At 36.9% G+C, this 22,398-nt stretch overlaps 2 protein-coding genes across 3 annotated transcripts in view; one reads left to right on the top strand and one right to left on the bottom strand.

Annotated features, from left to right (window-relative positions):
• LOC107672053 (DNA (cytosine-5)-methyltransferase 3B-like) overlaps positions 1 to 20,038 on the bottom strand; it is a 55,237-nt gene extending 35,199 nt beyond the window's left edge. For both annotated transcript variants that reach the window (XM_016465144.1, XM_016465145.1), the window contains exons 1-4: positions 19,877 to 20,038; positions 14,954 to 15,052; positions 5,861 to 6,011; positions 3,046 to 3,134 (exon numbers count right to left, since the gene is read on the bottom strand). In XM_016465144.1, coding sequence (XP_016320630.1) covers positions 3,046 to 3,134; positions 5,861 to 6,011; positions 14,954 to 15,013 — 300 coding nt within the window. In that variant the 5' untranslated portion in view covers positions 15,014 to 15,052; positions 19,877 to 20,038. The remainder of the gene's footprint in view (positions 1 to 3,045; positions 3,135 to 5,860; positions 6,012 to 14,953; positions 15,053 to 19,876) is intronic.
• Positions 20,039 to 21,792: 1,754 nt separating this feature from the next.
• Positions 21,793 to 22,398, top strand: part of LOC107671961 (COMM domain-containing protein 7-like) — a 6,547-nt gene continuing 5,941 nt past the window's right edge. The window contains exon 1 of the mRNA XM_016464976.1: positions 21,793 to 21,951. Coding sequence (XP_016320462.1) covers positions 21,793 to 21,951 — 159 coding nt within the window. The remainder of the gene's footprint in view (positions 21,952 to 22,398) is intronic.

Genomic DNA, 22,398 nt, shown 5'->3' with positions numbered 1-22,398 from the left:
GTCTGCTTTATTTTACGAAAGCACAAATCTTCTGTTTTTATTGTGAGTGTTCAAAAATAAGAGTAAACACTTTTGCGGATTATATCTTACTCCAAAAATGGAGTTTTTTTATGTTTCAGCTGTTCGATCGCGCCAGCACCCACACACCCCACACCCCACATATTCTAGCAATTCAAACTTACATTGCAGTCTGTTCATTATCAAAATAATCAACCAAACACCAAACATATAAAAGGTTACACTGGTCAGTTTAAATACACCGTTGTATACCAGTCCACTCTGCTGTTATGCCAAGGACTTTTTTGCTCATGATAATAGTTTAACATTCAAATACATTACGAATATGGAAACATTTGGATTTGTGCCGAATGAGACGTGAGACTAAATACATCTATTCAAACCCGCACTCGCGCCGTCCTCGTACACGCACACATGCACTGTCAAAATCTGTCATTTTCCGGAACAGGATCCAGAAGGATCAAATGAAGTACTGGTCATAATACTCACATAAAAATGTTTCATGTTAAAATTCACAACATTTCAATTTGCTGCAGCAGCGCCGATGGAAGCGGTTCACTGACTGCACAGCACAGCCACACGCGCCACAGTTACGTTTGGGATCATTTTATTGTAAATGCCATAATGTCAGTTGAAAACATTGCAATTGTGTTTTAAAATACAACAACGAGCACCACAAAACCATTTAAAGAGGCGCGTTCAGCGGTCTCCGTGACGGGATAGGAAACAGTCAACAAAGTAAAATTATCTCAAACGAGCTTTTGCTGCAGCAGCGCCGATGGAAGCGGTTCACTGACTGCACAGCACAGCCACACGCGCCACAGTTACGTTTGGGATCATTTTATTTTTAATGCCATAATGTCAGTTGAAAACATTGCAATTGTGTTTTAAAATACAACAACGAGCACCACAAAACCATTTAAAGAGGCGCGTTCAGCTGTCTCCGTGACGGGATAGGAAACAGTCAACAAAGTAAAATTATCTCAAACGAGCTCTCTTCATTTTATCAAATGATCATAATCACATCTATTCATTTTACAATCCTGCTACTAGCATTTTATTCAGACTAAATCCCCTTTAAATCGTGTGAGAAAGCGGGTTTTTTTTTTTGGAGTAACTTTTGCACATCCTGTCATTCCGGGCTGCATAGACGCATTTTGCAGCATTAAGGTTAACGATTAATTGATTAATTGATCGTTAATTTAAACGACGATCGATCATGGAAATGATCGAAAACTGACATCCCTAGTAAGGAGTCTTTACAGTAGAGAATGAATAGCCCTTATCACCTTGAAGGGTGAAATGTGTTGATGGAACAGATATGTATCACAACAACACACACATAGACATGCATACACTAGGGCTGTGTATCACCAGCAAAGTCACGATACGATACGTATCACGATACAGAGGCCACGATACGGGACTGCACTGAATTTCACCTCAGAAGAATTTAGTAAAACAGCTGTTTATTAAACAATGCATACCATAGGGCCGTTGCTAACTATTGGCAGAACAGGCAGTTGACATCTGCATTATGAAGGGCCTCTATAACTGTACCACAGTACAATATAGGTAATGGCATTTGTTTCATGTTTACATTGGGCACTCCCCACCAGGTACAATTATATTCTGATTGTTTGCATCTTGTTTTTAAGCCCATAAATAATAATGTACTCGTTCTAATAAATTTATATTGTAATGTACTCATTCTAATACATTAAAATCATCTTAACATTGCTGGTAGGCTATCATTGCACAAATCAACACACTCTCTACGTTTAAAAAATAAAAATTAGAAGAGTTCTAAACTAATGCGCTGTCTTCACTGTACCTCACGCACACACGTTTAGTCAGATCACTCTGCGTGCGCGCACAGACATTCTTTTTCACATTTAGACAAACTTTTTAGCGCTGCCCCGCAATTTTATCAATAAAATAGCTTAATCACTGAAGAGCTACATTATCTTTCTCAACAAGGAGCTAGTAACATCATCGTTTCTAAAGCAATTAAATCCACAGCTTCACTGTTAATAGAGAAATGCGGCAAAACGGTGGTAATTCATACATACAAAGCCTCTCTCTCTCTCTCTCGCGCTCATAAATTAACACTTGATGAATTACACTTGTCTGAGAATAGAATATTGAAGAGGAGATCGCTAAACTGCAAGCTAACTGGTGTTTTCAGAAAGCAAGTGCTTTTATCCACAGTGGAGAGAGAGCGCGTGCAAATGGTTGCCAGGTTGACAAAAACAAATAAGACATTTAGCAGATATTTCCGTATTGCGCAAGTGTGAAGCTCTGTTTCGGGGATTACGTCTCTATATATCAGGCAACCCCGGTTGTTTTCCTCTGTGGCCAGATTAAACCTCGTTGTAGCCTATATATTATGCTCTATTCATTATTTTTTAGAAACCTTGCACTTTTCTACTCCGTTTTAAACGGTGTTCTTGTATTAAAATTAAGCGCGGTCCACTGCACCGCACGTGCCACAATATCGATACAGGGCCAGCTGTATCGATACTCGTATCGTCAGATCTCTTGACGATACATCGTCGTATCAATGTATCGAACACAGCACTAGCATACACATGCACTCAGTTTGCAGTTAGCGCGCATGTGAATGGCAGAGTGTTTGTTTAAAGGGGGGACAGCAATGCTGCACAATGTGATCTTCTGCATGTCTTATTTCATTATGCTGATAATGCAAAGAGGACCAAAAAGGTGATACCAAACTCAGGTTTCTATGTGTTTTCCTGCATGTTTCATGATGTTTGTTTATGAACGTGAATTGTGGTGAATGAATGGATTCATATATGATTACACCACTAATTGTGTTGTGCTTTCACCTCAATTATTTAACAATACTGCCATTGGTTTAAAAAAATATATATTTCCTGTAGTAAAGCAATTGTGTTTTGACCTGTTTCAGCCATGTGTCTGGAAACAGCAGCAAAATGAACTGTGGAATGTGAATAGTTCTGTCAATGTGTGATAAGATCAGATGTGTAGTACATAAATTCTCACCTCACTGTAGGAGGAATCCCAGGCGCTGTCTTCCTCTGTGTCGGAGCGCTTACGAGATCTCTTTCTTCTGATGCTGTTCTCGCTCTCATCTGGAAGAATAAGAGGTTATAAGAAATTTCAGACACTTACTGCCTAATACTTGATCCTAGGCCTACCTGGTTATGAAATTTAAACACCAGAGTGATCATTTCATTTCATATATTTAACTAAATAACAGTATGTAGTATTTGTTGTAGTAATATAATATGTGACATAAATGAACGAAACGGTGCGATCAAAAAAAGAAAATAAATTCCATACAAATATTGCTCCTTGATAACTAATTTTTGACACCGTCTGTAACACTGTTGATTTCCATTGAAAATACAAGCAAAAAAGCTAAGGTATTGCACCAGGATAAACATTATAACACACTACTTCAAAGTTGGGATGCACCGATATCATTTTTTTCTGAACCGATCTGATACTGAAAATTCTGAGTATCGGCCGATACAGATTCAATCCGATAACGGCACAGTTTTTTTTTAATCAATGTAGAATTTCTATACTTCTGTGTGTTGACCTGATCATCAGTGTTTAAACACAATCTACTAAATATAGACAACTTAATTTTAAAGAAAAATGACAAATGAAAATGCTCTGCATTTAACCCATCCAAGCGCACGCACACAGCAGTGAGTAGAGAACACACACACACCGTGAACACACACCTGGAGCGGTGTTCAGCCATTTTTCCTGCGTACCAAGACTCGAACCCACATCCTTTGGGTTACAAGTCCGACTCTCTAACCAGTAGGCCATGACTGCCCCATATTATAAACTAGGTTAGTGGATAATTCAGCAGCAAATGTTATTCTAAAAAATCTAAACATTGTGAAATCTAAACAGTGAAATAACATTATTTAGTGGGGATCAAATTAGGGATGTTCATTTCGGTTATTTTTCCTAACCGACAACCGATGCTCGTTAACCAACAAGATTATTTTAAATTAGAATTGAATTAAATTAGAAAGAATAAGTGTCTGTGACCCGTTAAAAATACTAACATTTGTTTCCCGGGGGATTAATTTTACATGCGCAAAACAACAGAACACGAGGATTCTCATGGTCATATCACATCACGCACCTGCAGCGCTTCTTATTTTTACTTAAATAATAAATTAAGAAAACGAAAAAAACTGTGCAACAAGTAGCCTAGTATGCAGAGTTTCGGTTCATTTTTGTGCTGCGCGAAAGGAAACAGACGGCAGGAAGCGGCATCCTATTTTTCTTTAGGCTTATTTTACAAAAACACAAAGATTTATTTTTATTGTGAATGTACAAAAAATAAAGGCAAACCTTTTACAATTCCGATTATATTTATGACTAAAAGCAAATACTACATTGCTGTTTGTACTGTTGTAAAATACATTCATAAAAAAACAAGTAAATATATATATATATATATATATACACACACACTATAAATCAAAATACATTTCTTTTAAATGTATAGCACAATAATGGAGGCAGCAACATATGATAGAGAGGACAGAACAAGAAAGGCTATTAATAATCTTTCATTGTGCAAAAGTATTATAATATGAAGGCTCAATCCAGAGCGGCACAAAGCGCTTATGTGCATCCAGTGCACAGAATGATGCACTTGAAGCAACACAGAGTCACAGTGTGCAGTTCTCCACATAGAGAAGTTCAAAGCACAACGTGAAGAGATATTAGGGCTGAACGATTTTGGAAAATAATCTAATTGCGAATATAAAAACAAATCTGTTGCTTTACCACACTACTTTAGGTAATTCAAAGTCACTGTAATAAACATATGTAAACATGGGGACTGCACTTTTGAAACACTGTCTGTTCACTTTAGACCAGTGTTTCTCAAACTTTTTTGGTCACGCCCCCCTTTAAACCTATAAGACTTGAAGCATAGACCGATGGGTGTGTGTCATCAAAGCACTGCGAGAGCTATAAGAGAGCGGACGTCTCCTTATGCTTTCTCTCGCCGTACTTTGATGTCATACACTCCGTACTTTGAAGTCAAACACACCTCTTTACTCTCGCGTGTCACGTGACCGAGTGGAATCGCAGCCTCTGCGATTGAAAAATTGTGTTCTCTCGTATCGCGATATTATCGCAAATGCAATTAATCGTTCAGCCCTAAGAGATATTGATGCGTAGTGTATTATATGTGTGCGATAGTTTATTGAGCCTTTTCTTTGAACAGTTTTAAACTTCACTTACTGTGCGCTCTTAGAGAGTTTCATCGTCTTAACTGTAGTAACCAAACGCGACACGCAGTTTGAATGCTGAATGGAGACTGTCAGACAGCCGCAGCGGAGAGAAGAGTTTACATGAACTTGAATTTAAGGACTTAAATATTCATCTGTACCTCACACTGAGCTATGGAACAGCTTCAGAACACCTGAAATATAGTGCACAAGAACTTTATGGTGCTTTATAATGATTTTTTTGCCTTTCATGGGGCTTAACAATAACACAGAATAGTATATAAAGAATATAGGATTTGGATCGGTCTCGTCTGACCGATACCCGATCCGGCAGAAAATGGCAATATCGGAGCCAATACCGATACTGAGTATCGGATCGGTGCATCCCTACTCCAAGGTAGGTCACATTCGTGTTAAAATAAGACTAGTGTGACAGAATTGCTAAAGTTATATCCAGTATTTAATATTTAATAATAATTATCAGGATACCTGGCATTCACATGTAAAAACAGGTTTAAATTTTACAGGAATTACATCTAGTACTAGTGATAAAATGGAAATGTATATATTAAATCGGGTCTGTGTACCTGCAGGTGAGGCTGCGCCTCCGTTCTGTTTGGGGCAGAAAGGTGAAGGTGGCTCTGCCGCAGTCAGCGGGCTGTTCTCATTGGTCATCTCCAGACCGCTGTCGTTTTCTGACAATCCCTCTCCTACTGACATGTCACCATTCACAGCAGCCTGAAAAAAAGAGACATTCTGTTTAGAACATCTGGACAACTCACAATCTTCAATATAGACAAGCAAAACAACAACAGAACTCCATCCCAAGTCACCTGGCACAACTAAATGGGTGTGTGACGGTACAGGTGTTCGCTATTCCCATTCATAAAAAAGATACTAATGGTGGGCAGGCCCAAACATCTCTACAACATCACTGTCACTCTAACACAGCGCCCATTATGGTTATCAATGAATGGTGGCATTTAGCACCAGAGTCTGGGTCATGCTAACCAGCCAAAACTCCACCACTTGACCCTTTCTTTTGCTACGTTGACAGAAAATATTTTTACCTTAGAGGAAAACTAGACATATACACCTGAAGAGAAACACGTTTAATTCCATCAAGTACAGTCTTAAAACACCTAGTGAACAAGATAAATTTCTCAATAGCAAGGAAAAACTCCATCTCACGTCTTTTCTTGAAATGCCTCAAAAGAGAAAAATGAATATATATATGCATACATATGTATATAATCTCATGATTTACATTGATTAAATCAAATTTGGTAAATGTGTTAAACCAGTGAAATTAAACTTGGGGGGCACAAGGTTGAAAACCCCTGGGCTACTAGACGTCAAATCTATCACCTGTTCTGGCAATCTATTACGTACACAACAAAATAAAATAACAGAATGTTCCTTTCTCTGATTTGCTTCGATGATGTACAGAATACAAAAACCCTGCATGTCTTGGCTGCTGTACTTTTAATTCTTTCAATTTAATTTCTCATCAGGTTTCTTTTGTTGTGCCAGAAGCGATTGTGTTGTGACTTGAAGAAGAGACTGTTTGAGGCCTTGAGAAGATCAGTCCACTGACAGAGCAAAGTGTCAACACAAACTATACAACCAATACATGGCTGTGCTCTGAGAATGAATGTATCTAGAGTATGTGTTTGGTCATGCCTCTATTGCTTGCGGATATGTTGACATCCCTGAGCGATTGATGACTTTTTAATCGCCTGCTTTGATGCTTCTTGGATACATTAATGTTTCTCTTTTGGAGGTACGCTGTTGCACGATTTCCACAAAAATATAAAGCAGCACAACTGTTTTCAATAATGCTAACAATAAGAAATGTTTCTTGAGCTGCAAATCAGCACATTAGAATGATTTCTGAAGGATCATGTGACACTGAAGATTTAAGTTTTATGCTGAAAATGTAGTTTTGCATCACAGGAATAAATTACATTTTAAAATACATTCAAACAGAAAACAGTTATTTAAATGATAATAATAATATTTCACAAAACTTGTTTTTAATGTTTTTCATCAAATAAATGCAGCCTTCATGAGCATAAGAGACTTGTATTTGTATTGTACTGTATTGTGTATGTACAAAAAATTTTTGGTCATTACTTTTTTCTAAAGGATGTACTATTAGACTATTTAAGACAAATATGTTTTAATAGTGTTTTAACTTATCTAGCATGTGAGCATTGTATGATAAGCCCGAATCATTTTAATGAATCAGATCACAGTGTCCTTTTCCATTAATCAAAGATTTGCTTGTCCCTCAAAAAAATCCCTGCTTCACATTTTACTGTAGACATAGTGTATTAAAATTGTATATTTGCCATATTTAGTAGGGATGCACTGAAATTAAAATTCTGGGCTGAAAACCGAAACGGTTTGTTTTATATTTTTTTATAAATTTCATTAAATAATATAAAATAATTTTGCAAGACTTTGTAATTTAACTCAATAATATTAATGATGCTGAATTTATCCCTAATATTTAGTTTATGGTGTCTCTGGAAAAAAAAAAAAAAAACTTTGGTCACACTTTATATTTAGGTCCAAATCTCGCTACTAACAAACCATTAACAAAGTTTTGCCTTAATAAACTCCTAATTTGCTGCTTTTTAATAGTTAATGGGGTAGTTATTAAATTTAGGTATTGGGTAGGATTAGGGATGTAGAATATGGTCATGCAGAATATGTGCTTTATAAGTACTAATAAACAGTCAATATGTTAATAATAGGCATAATAATAAGCTACTAGTTAATAGTGAGAACTGGTCCCTATACTAAAGTGTTACCGAAACTTTCAAGTAAAGACATAAATATTGAAATGTACATAATTATCATACAGGTGAAAAATATTCATATGATATGACACTTTACAGCTTTATAACCCAGCCCTCATTTGAACAAGTGAATTAGTGTTTCTGTATGTGGACATGCATATGAAAATTGAAAACTATAATTAACCAGATATAACACTGTTTTCTATAAGTACAGGCACAGAGTAAAGCACACAGGCTGAAGATGTGTTCATGGATGTGGGAACAATACAGGCTGCTGTCGCATTTTTGGAACCGTCCACTGGAATGCTAGACATCTTTCATGCCACAGTTGTGCTGCAGCGGATCAGAGGTCTTGCCAACATGCACACACACGCACACACACACACACACACACACACACACACACACACACACACACACACACTCACTCACTCACTCACTCCCACCAACCACAACAACCACGCTGAATGTGTAAGTGGTTAGCTTTTATAAGTTCTAAATAAAAAATTGTTTGTGCATGCAAATGTTCTTCATGCATATTTTCAACTCAAACTTCTACAAACCAATTTGCTCAATGCACCTGTGTAGTCTCAGATGTGTGTTTGTAGTAATTTAACAACAGCTTTGAACAACACCGCTCATCCAAGCAGACTTTAGAGTCTTGAATGGATAGTTCATGCAGAAATGAAAATTATACCGTCATTCACTCACCCTCATGCCATTTCAAACCCATAAGACTTTGGTTAATCTTCAAAGTACAAATGAAGATATTTTAAAGGAGACATATTATGCCCCTTTTTACAATATATATACAGTATGTCTCAAGTGTCTCCAGAATGTATCTGTGAAGTTTCAGCTCAAAATACCCCACAGATATTTTATTATATCATTTTGAAAATGCCAATTTTGAGTGGAAGCAGAAACACGCTGTATTAGAGCATGCCTCTTTAAATGCAAATGAGCTGCTGCTCCCCGCCCCCTTTTCCAGAATGCAGCTGCACCATTACAGCTCGTACCTGCTATAAAACACGTTTCTACAATAAGGTTCTGATTATCATGTTTTTCACGCTGAAAACATGCGTTTTAAACCATATTAGTTTAAATTCTTATATACGGTTTTCTGAGCGCACACATCCGAAGCACACGGACAGAAAGCGTGTCACAGCATGTGAGTACTAAACTAAGTTCTCATTCACACACAAGTTTACGTTAAAAACACACGAGTTACAAAAACAGTCGGTTCTCTATAAAAGTAGTTTCTATAAAAAAAGGCACATTGGTTATTATTCTTATGTTATTTTTATATGGTGATATTCTTATAATGCAAGTATTTCTATTTTCCAAAGCAAGGCATCCAAAATCAATTGAGTGAATAAATCATTAAGCATCGATTACATCACACTGTGTGCATGTACATATCATTAAGATTAAGTCATTTTGGATCATTAGGCTTTAAATGAACACATATTTAATGAAAAAAATTACTTTTACTTTTATTTTGTAACCTATATATTTTATACCACAATGAAGTATATATTGTATAAACTTACAGTACATATACATTATATAAACACACTGAACAACATGTGTAATGGTGATTTAATTGATTAATGAAGAAATTATCAAGATTAAGTCATTTGTCGCAGCCTAAGTGTTTTGAGTTTAAAGTGATAGTTCACCCAAAAATGAAAACTGTCATAATTTACTCTCACTTCAAACCTGTATGACTTTCTTTTCTTCTGTGGAACAAAAATGAAGATACTTTGAGAAACATTTTTTTCTTTTTTATCCACACAGTGGAAGTCAGTGGTCACCAAAACTGGGTGGTTACCAACATCCTTCAAAATGTAATTTTTACGTTCCACAGAAAGTCATACAGGTTTGGAACAACATGAGGATGAATGATTCTGATGACAGAATTTTCCTTTTTGGTTGAACTATCTCTTTAAGGCTGGAAACTCTATGGTTTGGGTTGTCATTTTGAGATTCACTCGTGAATTAATTATGTGATAACAGGCTTTACTGGCTAAAACAAGTTGTCTTACAGGTTTGAGGACATCCCACATTTTGCTCATGTTGCATCTTGTCTGGAATTATGTATGTCTGCTTTAACATAACTGTTATCTGATGAACCTCTCCGCTCATCAGTGTGCTCAGATATGCCTTTGGCTACTGTGAGAGTGTGTGTTCACATGGTTGGCAAGCATGGCAGCAGACACACACAGAACTCTGGGAAATAACAGTGAGTTTTCACACATTGCTATTCCTTGGTGTGTGTAGTATTACGTGGTATAAAGGGGAGCTGACTTTTTTCGGCCTTTCAAAAGCTTGAGGACGGGGCCAGGGGCCCCTTTAGGCAAAACCAGTGCAGGGGGTGTCATTAGGAGCCAGCAGAAAGATAAACTGAATGACTGAAGGAGCCCATAAACCCTTTCACCTCTCCAGCCTCTACTTGCCTCCTTAAACAGAATACATGGTTTAGTTTTATGTAAGCTTATTCTTGTGTGTTTATGCTAAGGTGATTTGAGTAGCTCTTGCTTTGATCTTTAAAGACATAGTTTGGTCATGCGGTGCTCCTATGCATCATGCTGATGACATGAGCAATAATTCATGTTTCATGATTGTCATTCCTGTGCGAGTCATTTTTCAAATCATTGTATTATTATAAAACACATACTTAAAGTGATAGTTCACACAAAAATGAAAATCCTGTCATAATTTCCAGAATCATGAAATTTATAATCTGGTTTAATCCAAGTCTTGTTAAGAGATACAGTGGCTTTATATAATGTACTCATTTAATTGAGGCTTTTAGTTGCTTATAAACACACATACATGTAGCGCATCAGTGGTAAACATGGAAGCTTGTGCATCACATGCTGAAACAGGTCTCATTGGTTGCCGTACATGTTTGAACTTATGTGTTTACCATATGTGATGTGATCTATATATGTGTCATTGTTAAAATGTAAATAAATGCCAAAATTAAAGGGATAGTTCGTAATTTTTTTTAATAAATTCTGTCATCATTTACTCACCCTCAAGTTGTTTCAAACCTATATGACTTTCTTCTGTTGAGCACAAAAGAAGATATTCTGAAGGGGAGGAGAATTAACTTTCATAGTATGGAAAAAGATTGGCTATCGTCAACTGTTTGGTTACCAACATTCTTCTAAATATCTTCCTTTGTGTTCAACGAAACAAAGAAACTCACAGGTTTCTTCAGGTTTGGAACAATATGAGGGTAAGTAAATGAAGACTCTTTGGATCTTCGATGCTTTAGTTACCTGGACAGAAAACTCATGTTTCATTAAAGGTGACTAGGGATCTAAACGATTCACTCAACTCACGATTCGATTCACGATTTTGATTTCATGGTTCGATTCACGATTTTTTTTTTTTTAACAAAATGAGATTTAAGACAAATTATAAATTAAATGTGTCCTTTTATTATTGCTTGGACAAAATGCTGCACATTTCTTTGTGAAATTGAAATATAACACTATAATAATATACTAATATAGCACTTGCATATTACTGCTCTTTTGTTGGTTTTGATTGCTTCTATTGTCCTCATTTGTAAATCGCTTTGGACAAAAGCGTCTGCTAAATGACAAAATTTTAATATAATGTAAATGTAAATAACAAAACTACATTGAAATTTTAAAACAAGCCCCAAATCAAATAAATAAGTAACACAAATAAAAGAAATCTCTTCATATAAACAAAATAAGGCTTTGTCTGTGCTCTTTCCATTTAAAATTAGAGGCAACCACTGCATTTTAATCATGATCCAAACAAAGATGCTGCATACATGCAACATGAGCAGTTTTTAATCTAAATTAGATTGTATAATTTAGAAATTTGAAGCAAAAACAGAATGGTTTGACTTCAGTTTTATGAAACTATACATAAAAATACCTCAATGAAACATCGGAGCTGAATGAGACGCAGATTCACTCTCTGCCAGCAGGTGGCGCTATACACCCACACATCTTACATAGTCATTTAAAGGTGACATATCATGAAAATCTGACTTTTCCATGTTTTAAGTGCTATAATCAGGTCCCCTGTGCATCTACCAACCAAGGAAACGTGAAAAAGATTAACCCAGTAACTTTGTTTTGGTAAGCCTTTTTCTGCAAGCGTCTGAAAAAACAAGCGCGTCTGATTTCGCTCCCCTAGTGACATGGCTCTCACTAGGGGAGGGATCTCATTATAATATTACCGCCCCTTAATCTGAAAGTATCCACCCACAGCACCGTCATTTTGATTCCGCAAGTGACAACGGTGTACCAGTTCTAATGCCATGGTGAAAGTTTGAGCAAAATATGCTAAATGCTCTGTCTTTGGCTGCACAGATGAGCACAGAACACTATTTACAGTCCCAGTCTCAGAGGAGACAAGAGAGCAGTGGATTTATTGATTTATTTACTGTATATTGCTGCTGCCACACAGATCTAAAATAAACATGCAATTTATTTCCCGGCTGTTTACCTTCACAGAAATAACTACTGTTCTTTATGAACAGCCCAATTACCTAATTGATTATTAAATCTTTTGTCTATTAATCTGATTAGCAATTCTGATCAATTTTTAAAGCCATATTCACTTGATATTTCCACAAAAATAAATAAATGAATACTAATAATAAAAACATTTTTCTGAATACCTATGAATGCCTCAAACAAACTAAGATATCCTCAAAACCTTTGACTTGGCAAGACAATAACCATACTTTCAAGATTTCAGAAAGAAATAATGGTATCGTGACAACCCTACACCACAGACTTCCATTTCTGTCAGCACATTTTTCTTTTCAAACTAAGGCGAGTTAAAATTACTCTCTGTGGTTACTGACAGCATATGAAAAATAGTGTCAGTAGCTTAACCCGTATTTAACCCAAACATTCCTTTAAGTTAAAAAGAAATGATGTTCAGAACACTGACATGCTGCGTAAAAGGAGGTCAGAACCTTTTTAAGACTTCTCATAATACAGATTTGTTAGTACAGACTAGGTTCAGTTGAGCTCTGGGCATCTGAATGGCCAGTGTGCTTCTCTCTCCTCCCCGGCCAAGCAGCTGGTCTCTGGGATCCAGAGCACTTCCTCGGCCAGGTGCAGCGTTCAAAGAGCCTGCTCTCTCTCTTTATCTCTCTCTCTTTGCGCTCTGTGGCGTGCAGGATCAGAAGAAAGTAATGAAGCAGTCTTGCCTCATTTACAGTCACAAAGAATATGGAGAAAAATCTGTTAGAATTAAAAAAATTTTTATCGAGCTGCCATAAAGAAAAACCCGTTAGAGCAGCTCTTCCACCAAGAGAACCAGACACTGCCATTTTTCCCTCTCTGTCCCCTTTCACTAATCCCATAAATTCCTCTGCACCTTTGGCCTCATTTTGAACCCAAAACACCAGAGACAAGTGAGACACTTCCACCACTCCACACCTCCACACACTCTTTGTGTGCATGTAAGAGAGAAAAATGTTTTTTAATGTTAGAGTAAGGCTGATATTATTAAAGTGATGCAGGGTGGATGCTAGGGTTGTGACGGTGAGGAAATTTTCCCACCGGTTAATCGGGGCGGGGGCGTTCCCTCTTTTCCTCACTTTCCTTCGCTTTTAAATAGCTTGTAAAAGCGACGTGCGCATTTTACTTTCACTTTCAAATAGCGGTAATTCGGAGGAAAGCAATTGTTCGTTTTTAGTTTGTTTGAATTTTCCCTCTTTTCCTCGCTTTATTTCGCTTTTAAATAGCTTAAAAGCGTTGTGCGCATTTTACTTTCACTTTCAAATTAGCAGCAGTTCCACGTCAATTGCTTGAACGCAACAACAAAATACAACGTCAAACTCGCTTTAGCGTTTATATAAAACATAGAACTTTTATTAACAAAACAAATAAAAATACACCATGCTATAGGGCAGGCTATGCCTACTATAAAATAACAAATAACTTACATAAAGTTTAATAGGTACACAAAACTGGAAATAAGTAAACATGTATAATATATAACCAAATAAATAAGAAACTTAGAACGTTTATTAGCAAAACGAGTAAGAAAGCTTGGAGGCACGGCATACACCTTGATGTCAAATAAAATAAATAAATTACACAAAGTTTAAATAAAGTAAAAATCAGCAAACAATGTGGAACCAATTCAATAAGAAACGAATGTTTAAAAAAACTTCCAAAATCACCTTAGATAAACGGCAAAAGTCAACAGGCTTTTCAAATACAAAATACTGCCAAACAGGCGCTTTTGAATTTCGTTTCGAAACTAAATCATCCGCGATCGTCTTGTCTGTCTCACCCCACTCTTCTTGTCAGTCAAAGAGTTACATTACGTCAGTTACGTCACCGTTACCGGTTACGTCACTTGCCCACCTAGACCACCTAGGGGCGTCACCGACCCACACCGTCGTTTTGATTTTTTTATAGTAATAAAAATCATTTAGTTCAGTAAAAGAACAGACACTACAATTAAAAACTGAACGCGGCTGCTCAATGCGTGCCGAACGACAGTCGCATGACAGATCAAATTTCATTTATCCAGTGAGGAGAGTGAGTCGAGCTGTTGCGGCTTAACACCAGTATCACCGTCAGCACCGTCTATCGCGGCAAGCCTAGTGGATGCTGGATTTTTTGTGAATAGCAGTCAAAGCTATTGCACAATATTAGAATGTAGTAAATAAGAATGCACAATATAGAGGAAAAATGCAAAAAAATTAGCAATTTTCACCATTCATTGTAATTGCATGAAGAGCAACCAGAATGTTTTTCAAAATGTCCCCTTCTGTGTTCCAAGAAAAAAAAGAGTAAAGGGATGGCAAATCATGACAGAACCTAATGCTATCCCAACACTCTTTCTTTATCTTACCGTGGCAGTCATCTTGTCACTTTCCGCCATGATAGCGGAGGAGTACTTGTTGGGTGGCATCACTATTTCAGTCGTCTTTTTTATTTCTTCCTCTCAGTCCTGTCAAAAAAGAAACATTAGACCTGGTTAAATGGCAAAAAGTGGCAAAACATAGCAAATATGACTTCAAAAAACATAATGGGAAATAATTAATGGATAAGTGTTATAGATTACATTGACCTCTGTCTCAACTAAATATGTGATCATATAGTATTTGACCATAGGAAACTAAAATATCTTTCGAGAACAATAAATAGAAAAATAGGCCAAATAATAATGACTTTATATAAAAGCCATAACACAATCAATGACACAGATTCTTCAGACAGATCCAGAACACTATCGATCGAGTTGTGATTAGGTTTTACTTACAGTCTTTGATTTTCAATGTCAAAATCAAACATCCAATGTTTCAGGTAATGATTGTCTAGGTAAAACCATTATAAGACCCCAGCAGCCTAGACAAAATAGTCTGATGTTTTATTTTAAGACATAAGTCTTAATAACAAAATAAAGAGCACTTTATTAAACATAAGGTTCACTAAAATTACAATTTTGTCATCACTGACTGACCTCATTTTGTTGCATTGAACAGAACATTCTTTACAGTTTTTTCTCAATCACTTTGGCTAATTTTTTTGCAACAGTCTCAATATTGCACTGTAAGTGTAATTGTCACTTGTAACTTCTTTATGGAGCATCACAACTCCATAGCATGTCTATAAAATGTAGTAACTCAACCAAAACATTTAATTCATGCTTCAAAACTTGGTAATTGTGTCAGTAATTGGTCTGACAGATTTTGATAATTGAATGGATCATTTCGGATCATTGATAGCTTGAATGATAATAGATTGTTTAGAAGTTGTGAAGAGTGTGACAATTTCACTGAGAATCAACTCATCCGTTTTGATCAGCAAGCCATGTGCATTTAGTTATTGTGTTAACTGTAGACAATTTTACTTACTGATTTGCAAATGGGCCAAAACACATGCAATTTGTTTAAAAGAATAAGAACCTCAAATCTGGCGTAAACAAGAAACGAATTGTTTACACTATGAGAAAAACAGCTGTGTTCCTTTAAACCTAAAGCACAATGCAATGTACACTTCAAAATATAGGTAAAACAACTGTGAAAAATCAAAAAGGAAAATTCCTTCACATTAACATGGTACTCTGGGCACTATTTTTATGGATTTTTCTTAGAGGTCAGAACTCTGATCTTATTGTCACAAGAAAATCCAATCAATCTTATTTGAGAATTGAGCCAAAGAGATTAAGAAAACTTTAAATTCTGTTTTTTAATTAATTTCTAATTGTTTTTTGAATCCCACAGAAGAGAGAAAGTCATTTTTGGAATGATATGAGGGTGAGTAAATGATGACAAATGTTTCATATTTGGGTGAACTGCCTTTAATATTGCCATGTTTAATATCATTATATAGAGTTCATGTTCAACTGTAGTCCAAAAATACCACGAGGTAGAAACATTTAGCCTGTCAACACAACACTCATCAGTCATTCATACTTTCAGATCACAGCTGTTGTTCATGTTACACCCTGAGGGTGGCGAATGCATTTCTGTGTCATTATAACGCATAACAACCTTTCCCCATCACTTTAGAAGGCAGTTATAGTCTATATAACAGTCTATATCTGACATGCACATTAGTTTTGGGGAAATAGGGAAACTGGGGAAAGTGTCAAACCACATTATACAAACAGGACACAGGCAAGGCCTCCAGGTGCATCCTACAAGAAATGGCTAAAGGACATTGTGCTTAAGTCTGCAGACAAGAACGTGCAAGTACACACACAAAGGCACTTACGTCTTAACTGCTATGGATATCATTTCAAGTCCATTATCAAAGTGACAATGCGTAAGTTTTCCTTATGGGTCCTATAAACACACATGCTCTCTCCACAGCCCAGTGGGAGAACTGAGAAGTGAATAAGAGTGAATACAATAAGAGGCCACGTCAAAGGTCTGTATGAATGACAGAGATTGTCGACTGAACCTAATGTGAGGAAGGTTTTTGTATTAATGCACTTTTGAGTGTGTACTGTATGTGAGTGTTTGAATCTGCCACAATGATCACAAAACCTATATTAAGTTTCACATAAAAAGAGATTAAGATCATTATCAAATTCTATTATGAATAACACAAAACATATTTCCTCAAGTACTGTAAGTGTAGAAAAGTAGGGTAGTTAGTTACAAATGTTGCGTTCAAGTCCTCTTCATTCGTATTTACGATTTGGGAAAACATGCAAATACAAAATGATGATAAATGATAAAGAATGTGCATCAGGTCTGATTTTTTAAAATGTTTTTATTCCATTTAAGAATGTGCTGCAAAATGAATTGTTATTCTATTGAAATTGTACAATAACATTAATAAGTGTAACAGATTATCAAAAGATAAAAATGGTGAGCGGGCCGGGGACTTGGTTCTGTAAATTGGTTGTTGATTAGATTTGTAGATGTGGGCATCTCAAAAGTGGAAGCAAATGAGCTGAAGACTTTAGATATACCAAGACGGATATACCAACACACAATATGGAGGAATAAGTCCTGTCTTCTGCATAAAAGAAACAATCGCCAGTTGGTAAAGTCATTGCGTCACTGCCACGGCTGTTAGAAGCTCCAGTTGCCATAGGCCCTGTCCCAAATCACACCCTAAACCCTTGCAGTCTTCCTCTGAGTCCACAAATTTTCTTGATGTAATGCCGTAAGTCTGCTGTGGAGCTTGTCTCCGTGTGGGCTCAGCAGAAGTGCATATCGAGGGTGCAACGGCCACAAAGGGGCCACTCGTGAGCATCCTTCTGAAAGCTAAAATGACATTGGGCAAATTGGACACACTATGCACTTATGGACCTAACGGACAAACACTCGTGGTTGCCATTGTAAGCCCTCAACACTGCAAGTACACATGAAGAGTGCCATTTGGGACGGACAGGGCCAAAGAAACAGTGAGTGTTCTAAGACGTGCGATTAGAACTGCACATGTGCATTTGCTGGTTCAGCCTGAAATATAGGATTTTTCTATGCTATTTGAGCATAAAAAAACATTTATGGGACCACTCATGTCAGATTCTGTTGTTGATTTCAGGATTTCCCCATTCAAGTAAATAGGACTTGGTCTTGGGTGCCCGAAATAGCTGCCTGGAGGCGTTGGAAATATGGCCACCAAGTGAACAGACTTTCCTTGAAAGGGACTTTGGGTAAATTTGAGTTGCAGGGGCGGGGTTTAGGCAGACCACGTGACTGGATAAGTCTGTTGTCCAGTACAGTTATGACTTTTAGTTAAAAATTAAAGGTCAAAATACATTTAGAAAAAATACATGGCATAGCATGCATTTAGAAAAATTATAGAGTGAAATTTCATTTCATGCCAATGTTAAAGGACAAGTTTTAAACTTGTCAACAGTTCGTAAACTAGTTTCTTAATCTGCGTTCACCGTGAATACAGATGCGATCTGACAGAAAAATAAGGCGAGTTATTAAAAGAACGACTTGGGTTTTGGTTAAACTATCAGATAGTCTAGTAGCTAATAAAAGCCGAGAGAAGTTCGCGGTATTCGAGCAGGCCGTATCGTTCTAACTTCAATGTGCAGTCTCATAGTTACTAGAGATTTGATTGAAATCTGAGTCATTTCTATGCAGCAGCGCAAAGCCAATGTGACGGCGCGGCATTCCTCCGAGAGGCCTCGCGGGCAACGCCGTACAGTCTACCAACGCCAATTAGCACGTTACCCTCGCTCAGATGCACACTCGACTCAACTCACAATCACCCCGCTGCGGGATTCACCTGCACTCAGCGCCCCCTTCTTTATCACGCGCTCACATTTCTATTGTTTTAAAGGGATAGCTCACTCGAAAATGAAAGTCGAGAGTCATCATATACTCGACCTCATGTTGGACCAAACCTGTGTGATTTATCTTTCTTCATTGGAACACAAACTGAGCGGTTAGGCAGAATGACAGCCTCATTCGTTGTTCACTTTTCCTAAAAGATGCAAGGAAAGTGAACGGTGACCGAGGTTGTCAGTCCCTCACATTCTGAATAACATCTCATTTTGTGTTCCACAGAAAGAAAGAGAGTCATACTTTTTGGGATGAGTAAGTTAAACAATGACAGAACTTTCATTTTCGGTGAACTATAAATGCATGGCAATACGCTTAAGTGAAAAGGGCAGAAATATAAATGAGATGTTTCCATAATTAATTATGTTGCAAAAGTAAGACGTTGTCAGAACAGTAAAAACTTTAATCCGCGTGACGCGCGTTATAACACTTCTGTGACGTCAACGAAATAAACCGGTTTTAATACAACAAAAATTATTTGAGAGCATTTACTTCATATTCGGAAAGTTCGCTTCTTTATTAAAAAAAAGCTTAAACCACAAAATTTAAAATATTGGTTTCAGTTACTTTTACCGACTATTATTATTTTAATATGTCAGGAAAGCCCTCTTTTTGTACACTGCATCTTCACCAAACATCTGGATTTTCATGAGAACATGGAAATCTTGGAATAATCGATTTTTTTAAATGTGCACAAAACACTAAGGAACTCAGACCGGTAATGCAGGAAAATGAGGAATAAATCTCACAAACTTCCCCACGCTTACATGAGCTATAAGACAAGCTTTCCGCACGCCTCAGCCATGTGCGCTCGATAACCACACACTATTCCATGCGTTAACAACCCGAAATTAAATACATTTCAGTTACATGTAGAATCTATAGGTTAAAGTAACTAAAATAAAAGTAAGTTTGAGCAAGTAGTCTATATCATCAGACATGTGCGGTCATGCTGCACTTGAACTCTCCAGGAGAACGCGCTCTAGTGCTCCATGCAGAAGAGGTATGAAACTTACCTGTCTCTGGAGAAGTAGTGCTATTACAAAAACGCAGAGACTGAAGGTGCCGTTAGAGTAGTCCACTGCCAAAGTGCGGAGGTATGTCACACTAATCTTTGCTGGTACACACGCCTTCAAACGTAGGGTGAATATGTAAATGGATTCTCGTTCCCAAGGACCGCTCGGTCTTTCGCCTCTACACTCAGGCGTGACTTTTCCCGGGTCTCGAATCGCACTCCCTCTGAATAAAAGATACTTTTACCTCCTACTGTTTAACCCTTTCTCGGGATGAGATGGGTATATGCCATGCACATGTTCTGTGAGATTCTATTTTGTGCCATAAAATGCTTATTTTTACTCCCGCTTACAGAACTACTTTTTTTAATTTGTACTGGATTGCTTGTCACACAGTTTTCTATATGTAGGCTATCTTTGGGAATGATTAAATATCTACTTAGTATGTTGTACCACATTTAATATAATATTGTTGGCTATACAATATTAAATGTTGTCATACAGACATTTTACAGCATGGGGGAGCGACCGACAATGAATGTGCCCAAATTATGAGAAAACCATTAAAAAAATTGGTCCCTGTAAAAACCATGTCTGTTTTTTATACCAAGTCACCCATGACCTTAAGCAAACTAAGAAACACAGTTTATAGCATTGCATTAGGATTTGTCAAATTAATGTTCTTATCTTTTATATGTGACCCTGGACCACAAAACCAGTCATAAGTAGCACAGGTATTTTGTAGCAATAGCCAACAATGTATTGTATGGGTCAAAATTATTGATTTTTTTATGCCAAAAATGATTAGGATATGAAGAAAATGATCATGTTCCATGAAGATATTTTGTAAATTTCCTACCGTAAATATATTAAAACTTATTTTTTGTTTAGTAATATGCATTGCTAGGAACTTCCTTTGGACAACTTTAAAGGCGATTTTCTCAATATTTTGATTTTTTTGCACCCTCAGATTCCAGATTTTCAAATAGTTGTATCTCAGCCAAATATTGTCCTATCCTAACAAACCATACATCAAAGTTATTTATTCAGTTTTCAGATGATGTATAAATCTCAATCTCAAAAAATTGACCCTTATCACTGGTTTTGTTGTCGAGGGTCACATAAGTTGTTCACATGGTAGATACAAACTGGACAATTATAAGCAACATTTTGAAGAAAAACATAAAAAATGTGTTATTTGACTCCTGATGTTTTGGCAAATAACATTACATTAATTTTCTGAGGTATTTTTATGCTTCTGCCTATTTAAGGGTGAATGTCATGGAAGTTCATCGGCACAGATTTGATGTAGCCTGAAAAAAACGAAATGAATCATCTACTTTTTGCAAGGAAAATAATGTTTACTTATCTTGTCTTCTATGATAGTTTAATTAATGCATACAAACACCCAGATTATCACTGCACTACAAAATATCATGATCACATGACTCTCAAGTATGAGAATGACGAAAGTGCTGATCGTGGAATCGTTGAGCAATTAGTGATGGGAAGTCCGGTTCTTTTCCGCGAACCGGTTCTTTCGGACAGTTCGTTTAAATGAACCGGTTAAAAAAACCGGTTCATCGGTTCTTTTACGCCCTAATGTAATGACGTCATTCGCGATGACGTAATGATATCAAGTCTATCGTCCCAGGCCTGGATGAAAATACACATTCAAATATATAAAGTCAGTAATCATAACTTCAGTCAGTTAAAACATCATAATCATGATCTGAAAAGTTTACAATTAAGTTTTGCAGCTAAGCACCCAAATACAGTAACAGGCAGTGATGTGCATACGAGGATTTAAGTCTTGAAGATATAAAGTAAATAAATTAGTTGTCATCAGCGCAGAAACCATAATCCAACTAAGAAGAACCGGTTAAATCGAACGATTCGTTCGCGAACCGGACATCACTATGAGCAATGAGCAGCGGAAGTGTGGAAGCAGATGTGACAGTTCAGGCTATCAGCGGCGGAGCTGCAGAGAAACAATGTTGCAGTTACATTTCACGAATGATACTTTACCCGACAATGTCAGCACTGACTTTCAGAATCTGAATAAATTCAGTGAACAGGTAGGAATCCAGTACGCTGCGAGCGGAAAGTGGGAATTATGATACTAATGAATGAGTTTAGTGTATTTGTGATCAACAGATTTTCTGTATATTTTAATTAGATGTAAATAAACGGGGCTGTCGATCATCTGGCCATCAGAAAAAAGGTCGCCTGATGTGTCGCTCAGTGTCTGTAACGTTTAGTCACGTGAGATTACCATAACACTTAGCATTAGCACGACTAACCTGGGCTTCTTTAGTGATGTAGAGGCCAAACGCGACCACGATAAACTTATATTTACTGCATTTAGACACGTCTTATCATATCATGCAGTTTTATCCTTTATATAAAGTGTTCTTATTTCAGCCTTCTATCTCCAGCAGGTAATTGATAAAAGGCACTCTGATTGGTTTGCAGTGAATGTTTGAGGAAACAGTTAGATTTGTATAAATATAATGGACTTAATT

Source organism: Sinocyclocheilus anshuiensis, unplaced genomic scaffold (assembly GCF_001515605.1).
Source record: "Sinocyclocheilus anshuiensis isolate Anshui unplaced genomic scaffold, SAMN03320099.WGS_v1.1 scaffold1053, whole genome shotgun sequence".
Lineage (NCBI taxonomy): Eukaryota > Metazoa > Chordata > Actinopteri > Cypriniformes > Cyprinidae > Sinocyclocheilus > Sinocyclocheilus anshuiensis.
Note: the sequence above shows the minus strand (reverse complement) of the source record. Positions and strands in the feature narration are given on the sequence as shown.